General features: G+C 32.5%; 1 protein-coding gene across 1 annotated transcript; it reads right to left on the minus strand.

Annotated features, from left to right (window-relative positions):
- Positions 1-154: 154 nt before the first annotated feature.
- LOC121739787 (putative uncharacterized protein DDB_G0282133) lies at positions 155-10,212 on the minus strand. Its single transcript, XM_042132350.1, has 7 exons — positions 9,284-10,212; positions 8,897-9,136; positions 5,863-5,950; positions 5,455-5,756; positions 4,346-5,350; positions 2,697-2,761; positions 155-653 (listed from the first exon to the last, which is right to left on the minus strand). The coding sequence occupies exons 1-6, from the start codon at positions 9,976-9,978 to the stop codon at positions 2,716-2,718; spliced, it is 2,376 nt and encodes a 791-aa protein (XP_041988284.1). The 5' UTR covers positions 9,979-10,212; the 3' UTR covers positions 155-653; positions 2,697-2,715.
- Positions 10,213-10,216: the final 4 nt, after the last annotated feature.

Raw genomic sequence — 10,216 nt, forward strand, 5'->3', positions numbered from 1 at the left:
GATGAACCGTCAATAATTACAATTATTGGACCGGCGACAATTATTATTTATTATTGTCAAAGTAAAAAGTTTTCTCTGTGTGGTATTAGAGCAACACTATTACACACCCTTCTTGGTTTTGTTTTGAGAGGAGAATTTAATTTTAATTATCTTATTCAAATTTAAATAATAAAATTTTGTATAAAATAGGAAATTAGTATCAATACTTCATGCAGAAATACAACAAATAAATAAAAAATATGCCTAACACCGCTGATACCATTTTCTTTCAGAAGAATTCTTCCAGAATGGATACTTTAACATGTGAAGGCGCTTAAGTCACAAGCTAGGCAAATTGTATTTAATATGTTCCTTTATTTTTTAAATAAAGCCAATCAAGACAAACTTTGACTAATATCTTAAACGCAATTAACCACTCTATATACATATCGTCTTCCGACGCTCGGGAAATACGACCGTTGCCGAACAATGACGAACATTTCTGTGCGCATTGTCACTTTGGGAGCACTGTAATTATTATTATCTATTGCTATAAAATATTTAGCTTACCTTATCTAGGAACAGTGTTACATATACCTATCTTAACATGCAAAAAAGTTTCTCAGTGAAATCAGAATTTCGTAGGTAAAACAACTAAGATTAACTTCATTTAAGCGCCCTACTCACACATCTGCCGCAGGGGCAATCTAGGGTGTAGGAGTGGGGATGACCCTTAATTGTATCCTTAATTGTGATGTGTGTAGGTATGCAGGGGCAATTTAGAGGATTGGCCCTGCGGCAGGGCGGCAGGGGCGCGAGACCATCCTTGATCCCTAAGTCGTCCCCGCCGTTGCTGCGTGTGTAGCGCAATTGGTGCAATTGGGGCAATTTCTCAGTCAGTTTCAACAAGTCTCAGGAATCATTGTTGACATCAATTGTGGTGATAATATCACCTTAAAAGTAAAACCGTTACTAAACGAAAATTTTCATTAATTGAGGTATCAATGCCATCTATCTGAAATAAATGTAAACTACAAGATAAACTATGTGTTTCTGCAAAATTTTGTGTTTTGCGCCATCTAGCGGTAAATCAAAGCGTTTCTAAGCCGAGTTATGTTCGGGTCGATAAATACAATATTGTGTCTATACCAATAAGAACATGATCGTGATAAAGTGATGACGGAAGTTTTAAACAACAGCGTGATTATTTGGATAAACACGGCTTTAAGTCACAAAATATTTTCTTTTTTGAATAGGTAAAGTGTTTCAATTTGTTTAGACACATTTTTCGTGTTATGAAATAACTCAAACTCAACTCAAACTCAAAAATTTTTATTCAGAATAAATTTTTTCAAATATTCTCTGAACGTCGGGGCTACACAGATGCCTACCACCGGTTCGGGAACTAACCCGGCGAGAAGAACCGGCGTAAGAAACTCGCACGGGGCCATCTTTTTCTAAAAAGATGGAAAATTACAAAAAATATATTATTATAAAATAACAGTGTCATTATGACTAAATAAAATACAACGAATGTACAATTATTATACATATTATAATGAACGCAATTTATAGTTCAATTTCATTGGATGGTATGTTACAGTTTGTATAGTCACAGTTTGCCTTTATTTTTTTAGAGATTAATCCAATAATATCTAGAGTGTAACATTTTTTATTGTAATCAAAAATATTATTAACATGCCAATAGGTTTAACTCATTATTGAGTTGAAGTGAACATTACTTTTGTTAGCTCAAAGTAGGTACCTACCTCTCGTGGATAGAGAAATGAGGCTGTGATTGTTACTATGTTTATTTTCTTTTATTGCTATTTCCAGTTGATCTCCTTTCAGTCAAAGTGTTTTAAAATGTAAAAGGATAAGATAGTTAAAAGTTAAGACGGTAAGATACTTCTTAACTTTTAATTATGTTAAATTATGAAGTTTTAATAGTTTTTTTGTTTTGTAACATTAGTTGCGCTTACCGCAATGAACAAAAAAATTAGTGGTAAAGTGTTACTATAAAAATATAAATCAAAATAATAATATAAAATAAATCTGTAAATATTTTAATTATCTTTTTTAAATGGCATGTCATAATATAAACAGAGATCTATCTTATAAACTCATTAAATATCTTAAAAAAACCCTGAACTCAGATTTTATTTAGAAAAAACAGTGACTATTTTCTAATATTTGCTCCCCTGTAAAATTTGATAATTTCATTTAGTCACGGTATTACTTTAAAGGTGCGATTAATATGATACAACTAAATTTCAAACGTCGTAGGTTTGTCCACTGGCCTAAAACCGGAGCGTAGCAATTAATCGTTCTCTAGCGCTTACGGCATTCCGCATCAATGTATTTTTTTTTCTATAAATGGTGCCACCATTGCAAGAAGCTCTTCAAAAGAGTCAAAATCCATCAAAAGTTATTGAAGTCATCTACTTCCCGTTCTTTTATAATATTCATGTGCCATAACTCACTTCTTTTCAGTAGCCATTTCTTCACCCAGTATCTCCTTTTCCTTTTTTTTGAGGTAGCACCACAGAAAGCACCAAGGCTACTCCAATATTTTGATTGGTCGATAATACGGGTGCCATTCTCAAAACGTGTGCTCAGCTTCACAGAAACACTGCACGGCAGGCAAGTGTGTAGAGATACTCCCGATATCACCACAACCGCCATGCACCCTAGATTGCCCCTACGGCAGGTGTGTAACATTCATTACGATTCTACCTATTTGTTGACAGAAGAATCCCTTTCCTTCGAGATTTTAAAGATTCTGAAACAACAAATTATTTATGTAACAAAATCTCATGTGGCTGGCAACATACATCTATACTAATATTATAAATGCGAAAGTATCTCTGTCTGTCTGTCTGTCTCGCTTTCACGCCAAAACTACTGTACCGATAGTAATGAAATTTTGTACACAGATAGTCTAAAGACTGAGAAAGGACATAGGCTACTTTTCAACTGGAAAAAGGGGTTGTGAGGGGGTGGAAATGCGTAAATTTGGTCAAATTAACTTAGTTCCAAAAACTCAAAACAGATGGCGCCAAGAGTCCTCTAGATCGCGCTATTGCTTGCTCATGCGTATTTCTATAAGAGGTGGTACCATGTTGAGCTAGGTTTTTCGATTGTTATACACGTTATTAACTAATAACTCACCTACCAACTTAGATATCAAATTCAAAAACAACAGCGCCAAAACTACTGAACCGATTGTAATGAAATTTTATACACAGATAGTCTAAAGCCTGAGAAAGGACATAGGCTACTTCTTACTGGAAAAAGGGGTTGTAAGGGGGTGTTTATGCGTAAATTTGTTCAAATTAAGTTAGTTCCAAAAACTGGAACAGATGGCGCCAAGAGTCGTCTAGATCGCGCTATCGCTTGCTCATATGTATTTCTATAAGAGGTGGTACCATCTTGAGCTAATATTTCGATTGTTATACATGTTATTAATTAACTCACGTACCAACATAGATATCAGAAACAACAGTCTACCAATAATAAATACTAAATAGTTTATGGGTATTGGGCAAAGCTAAAGTTGTGTAATTCATTATGCAGCTAAGTTGTGTAACGCTAAATAAGCTTTAGGTATAAAAAAGTTTAATTAAAAAAAAAACATATTATGTGCACACTACACGGCTGTTTTGGGTATTTTGATTTAAGGGGTACCAGGGTTTTAAAAAGCTTTTGACACCAATTTTATTGACACCGCGCGCTATAAACTGAAGTCCACGTGGACGAAGTCGCGGGCAACAGCTAGTAACATTATAATACTAGATGATGCCCGCCAAAATTAGTTTGTCGCGCGGGAACCGCATAATTTCCCGGGATGAAAAGTATTCTATGTCCTTTCCCGAGACTCAAGATATCTCCAGCAAAATCGCTCCAGCGGTTTGGCCGTGAAGAGGTAACAGACAGACACACTTTCGCATTTATAATATTAGTATGGATTAAAAAACAGCTTGATGATAGAATCGAGCTAAGATAAAAACTGTAGCTAAATCACTAAACACGTCTACTAATTGTGTTTCTAGATGTATGTGATTGTACTGTCGGTTCTTGGTGGAAATTCATGTTGAACACTAATAAAACACAATTTTTCGTGCACTTTTTCCACTATAAAATAAATAAATATAGTGGAAGAATTGCACGAAAAATTGTGTTTTATTAGTGTTTAATTGTGTTTTATTAACGAAAATAGACATTTTGTAATCAAAATATTCGTGTGTGAGTGAAAGAACCAAGTAGCGATAGGTCAATGGACAAATTTCTATGTTTTCGGTGACCTGGCTCTATAGTCTATAGTCAGCCATTTACAATTAAATAACAATGCCTTAAAACTACTTACACATCGCTTCCATTGTTATCTTGTCTTACTTCTAGATAGAACTCTTTACAATCGAAGAGGTCTAGAACTTCCCGGCTTCTATCAATGTTATGTATCCCTTTACAAACTTTGAAAAACGTGTCAATAGCTTTTCTCTCTTTGTAATCAAAAGGACCCAGAAATCTAAATTCTGTTACTAGTGGATCTTGAGTATACTCTACAAAATACTTTATGATAGTATCTAAGATTTCATTATCTTCTCTTTTATTATTTTCCTTTTTTTCAATATGTATTACAATATGTTTTGCTTTTATTTTCTTTTCTTTTTTCTTTTTTTCAGCATTTAGTCTTGCTATCTGCTTTTTAGTTATATTTTTCGTGTCGGGTTTTACTGCGGTACTGTTTTTATCGATGTTAGAATTACTCTCAATTTTAGGAACACTGTGTACGCTTCCTTGGAGATTTTCAGTTACTTTTAATGAGTATTCGTGACTATTTTTATTAGGTACATCATTTTCTGTATATGAGTTTTTTTCTTGATTACTGACTTTATCATTTTCCTGGCCACTCAATTCGTTTTTTATATCACAGGTATCTTGTAAATGTGTTTGAATTTGTTCTTCATTAGAGGTATATATATTTTTTTGACAATCCTTATCAAGTACTTCATTATCTGTATTATCAACTTTTACAAAAAAAATATTTTCATGATTAATCGCTTCATTATTTTCTAGAACTTTTGTTTCAGTTCCTATTAGACTAACATTATTTTCTTCTTCGATGCTTATAACATTTTGCTCAATAAATTGAGTAGTGACTACATCACTGTTATCTTCAGTAGAAACGTTATTCTCTTTAACTTCATTTTCTGCACTTATAATGTCACTTTCGGCAGTTCCTGTGCCATTATTACTTTTTGTATTTTTCGTTTTCTTACAAGCTACATTGACATTTTCTTCTTCATTTAAATCTTCCGGAACTACTATATACATATGGTCATTTGGCTCTTTGTACAAGTTGAGATGCCTGAAAACATAAATGACAGTTATAAATTCATTTTTAAATTAGATAAAAACATCTTCATCTCATCAAAATTAGTTTAATACACAACAATTCATTTATAATTGTACCTCGATTTCTTGAATCCTTCACTCTCGGTATAAAGTTCATAGTGATTGTGGTAACAAATATCTCTGATCACAGATTTGTATGGTTCTGGAAATTTTTCGACGCCATCTCTCATCTCTTGTACTGTTCTATGAATACGTTTTCGCTCCATTGGTGTCAATCTGGTATCGAATTTCAATTCATTTTCTAGATCATTTTTTACAAACTCCAAAATAACCTTGAGTGTCCTCAAATATGTGCGGTCTGTAAAATGTAGGTCATCATCTTCTTCAGTCGCTTGTCCAAGGCCCAGAGTAGCTCCAACCTGATTTATGAATTTAGTTTCTCTTTATACATATATTATAAGTTTTACTTGATTTATGCATATATATCTTTTTTACTATTTGTCATCAACATCTAAAACAACTTACATAGCTCATGTTAGGTGTAACAGGCTCCACAATTCCTGACCCATCTTTGCCCAAACCTCCACCTTTCCACCCCATCTTCTCAAGTAAACTACAAAAATATAATTTTGTTTTACACATTCAGTTTAAATGTAGGTTTAAATAGTTAATTAAACTGACAAGACAATAATTTGCAACGTGAACCAAGAATCCTAAAATTTATCTACCAAGTGGTGAAGTAAATTGAAGATAAAATATTATTCATTTTCAATGAATAGAACACAGCCTAATATTTAAGCGACAAATACTAACAGGTGTTGATAAATGGCTTATGTTTAAACGATGCCCAAAAATATACCTATTTACTACCAATAAAATTCGAAACGATCACTAAAATGGATATTTTGATCACCAAAATACGTTTCTTAAAATATTATGAAATGAATGCTATTTTTTTTTCTTATTATTTACTGCCATAAAAATATATGGACGCCTTTAATAATTAAATTTCGACTAAATATTATATATTGCCACTAAATACGTGTTACCAATATTTTAGTTCACGAGTTTTAATTTGGTAGTTTTTGGTAGGCTAAGTCAGGGATGTTGCGGATCCCGATTTTTTCACATCCGCGGATGCGAATGCGGATGCGGATTTTTAGAGGTTCACATCCGCGGATGCGGATATTTTAGATCCTACATAAATATAGTTTATAAAATGAAAAAGTGTTATTTTAATTTTTATTGTGTTACAAAATAATAGTACAGGTTCCCTAGAATAAATTTTTTGATTAATATCAAGCGAATTATTCGTGAATAACTTTATTTTGCAACGCATTTTGAATAGAACAATCCATATTTTACGACCATAAAATCGAAATATTAAACATATTTATCTATGTTAGCTAACACTTTCGCAGAGGAAACTGTTGTTCGTTTTATCAAAATGAAGCTGCTTACGAAAAATTACCTTGATAGTAATAAAAAAAATTGTTCTAGGGAACCTGTACTACAATAATACTTTTGTATTAGAGAGATGATCATTTGTAAATGAAAATTACATTAATTCCCCTGTATTAACCTCTACCACATTTTTCTTAGTAAGTACACGAAGTTATAAATAGGAGTATAGAGCATTATACTTACTTAAATTATTAAATAGTAATAATGCCGCTTTTTATTAAGTATGAAGTACAAACAAACATGTAGTGGTTAATTTACACGAGACAATTAATGCACCACAATAAACCGCGTCGGATCCTGAGACCGTTTTTAGGGTTCCGTAATGAACTTATATTTTCGGTCTATCTGTCCGTCTGTATGTCTGGTTCTCCGCGGTTTCGCTCAGAGAATAGCCTACAAAGCCGAAATTTGCCATAAATTCACATACATATAAACTATGTTGACAAAATGGTATATAAAACCTTTAAAAAAATTATGGGACTTCCCTTACATATCAAGCGGGGATAATTCTTTTTATTTCGCGTCCACTCCACCGTGTGTGGTGTCGTTGGATAGGGTTTTTAAAAATATTACTAGTATTCCAAGATCATTTTCCGATTTAGGGGTCCATTTGTGAAATATGCAAAGTTTTAAAGTGGTAGAAATCGTTAAGGGTCCAGTTTAGGGGAAGACCTTCTACCAGCTATTAGCTAAACGGTTGATTCTGAAAAATATGTGGAAAAATTCACGGGAGTAGGAAATATGCTAAAAAAAAGAAAATTATCACGGCTAAGAAGACTTCATAAGTTATTGAGAGGTACAATGGAATTTTTCGTTCAAACTCCTTTGAATGTAACTGAGATGATGTTGTTAGTAGTGTAAAACATGTTATAAGTGTACATTCATTGACGATACAAAACTTATTTAAAACTGGCGGTACTTAGGAACCCTCTATTGTGCGTGGCCGATACGCACTTGGCCGGCTTTTGCGCTCCCATTGGTCATTCGTCACGTGCAAACGGCACGCGCTATTCACAGACCCCGCCGCTTTTTTTTTTTTCTTGTCACAACTCGTATGACATTCGCATCCGCATAAAAATCCGCATTGATTTAATGCGGATGCAGATGCAGATGCGGATGTCCAAATATATGCGGATGCTCCGCATTTACGGATGCGGATATTCGCAACATCCCTGGGCTAAGCCCCAATTTCACCAATGTATGTTAGTGTTAACAGCTTGTTAAAATGTCATGTCTTCTCTTTCATTCATAGTTCTGAGTTATTATAAAAGAAGAAATACGTGTATTTTTATTTTTAATAAGGATCAATATATCCAAATTTGGCAGGAAGGTTAAATTGCACCCTGTATAGGGTCCAATATATATGATCATTTGATCATATCTGCATATTACATTATCATATTTCATTGATCCTATTTTACGTCATATGTGGTTTCAATAGCCAATGGAGAGTGCTAACGCTGACAGGTATTGACGTCAGGGTTACTAGATCTCAGAGAATTCGATTTGTCAAAAGACATCGTCATTTTTAATATGGCTTGTTTTTTGTTATTTCAGCAAGATTGTCCAAGTATATAATTAGAAAAATAATTATATTACATTATTTGAAACATATTATCGAACAAGAAATTAAAAACTCTTTTTTACATTAAATAACTGGCAACACCTCTTTCTATGACCGTATTGGATCCAATCTCTCAGCAAATGTAAAAAATCTATGATCAAGGAAGAAATGAATCATATGTCTATATTACATTATCCAATATCATTGACTCAATGATCTCGGATCCAATAAATAATATGATAATCTAATAATCCCCTAAGACATTATTTGGTGATCAATTTATCCATTTTGGGAATCAAAAAGAATATTTGTACATTTGTTTATTTATTTTGGATCATAATGTGATTTACTTTAGGACTCTTTTTATAAAGTCAATTTAATTTTTTTGGTGTTATTTATTTTATTTGGTGCTTAGGCTAGGGTCTTAAAAATATTTTTGGTGATCGTTTAAATTGTACCCTTGATAAATTTAGGGAATTTAGGTGTTAAATATTATAGTACTTGTATTGAAATTATCAGATTTACACTCACCTTTTACCTTTACTCATTTCAACAGGTGTAGTGAAAATTTTTTTAGCCTTTTTTTCAAATTTAGTTGCTTTTAATTCTTTATTTTGTTTTTTGTTTGTTGTATTTTTAAATTTTTTTCTCTGTCTTGTTTCTAACACATAACATGGATCTTCTGGTTCCTCAAACTCCTCAACTAATGGTGATTTAACATCACCCTCTCTTCCTTTCAACCAATAATCTGTGTAACTGTAAGGCTCTGTTCTGTAATTATAAACACTTCATTGTTTAGTAACATCTAGGATATTTTGAAAAACTAATTAAATATTGGAATCAAAAATGTTAAAATTAAAAAAAAAATCATAATAATATACCTATAAGAATAAATAAATCAGTGTAACTAAAACTTACTGCTCATATTTTGGATTTTCAGTCCCTTCACTAAGACTCTTCTTAGATATAATTCTTGTTGTTGGTCTTTCTATATTCTCCAAATTTTTATCAACTTCACGGCATATTGTATTTTTTATACTATCTTTATCATGTACACCAGCAGATTGTTTTGCTTCGTTGGAATTACTATTTGAAAATATACCAGCAGATTGTTTTGTTTGGTTGGAATTATTATTTGAAAATACACCAGCAGATTGTTTTGCTTGATTGGAATTATTATTAGAAAATACACCAGCAGATTTTTTTGCTTGGCTGGAATTATTGTTTGAAAATTTACTAACAAACTTTCTATCACTGGGGAAGTTTGGACTGCTGTTGTGGCTATAATTATTACTTCTTAAGTTGGTGTTATCATTAGAAATTCTATTTCTTCTGTCCCATTGGTTTGCATGGTTCATATAATTTCTATATTCCCAGTTACTATATTGCATATTATTATCATAAGTTGCAAATCCACCATAATTTTGGTTCTGGTATTGCCAATTTCGGAATGCATTACTATTTGTTCTTCTTGTAATATTTCCATTAGTATAATAGTTGTTACCATCGTTCTCGTAGGGTTCTGTTTGATACGCACCATAGTGATAGTTTGGATACTGTTCGTGTTGGGAGAAATTACCGTAATTATTGTAATAATGGTTTCTTCGTGACATAATATCGACACTCGACAGAAAACTAGTATAAATAAAAAAGCAAACAACAATAAATACGAAGGTATATAGACATCAAAGCAGAAGTTTTTAAATGTTATTTTTAAAATATAACCAGATGCTGTCTACAATCTACATTGTAAAGATATAGGTCGCTGTCCTGTTGATGCTGTTTATAAACACAGTTTTAGCAGCAAGATAAAACCAAAACATGAATTTTGATTTTGTATAAAAATTATAA

Source organism: Aricia agestis, chromosome 2 (genome assembly GCF_905147365.1).
Source record: "Aricia agestis chromosome 2, ilAriAges1.1, whole genome shotgun sequence".
NCBI lineage: Eukaryota > Metazoa > Arthropoda > Insecta > Lepidoptera > Lycaenidae > Aricia > Aricia agestis.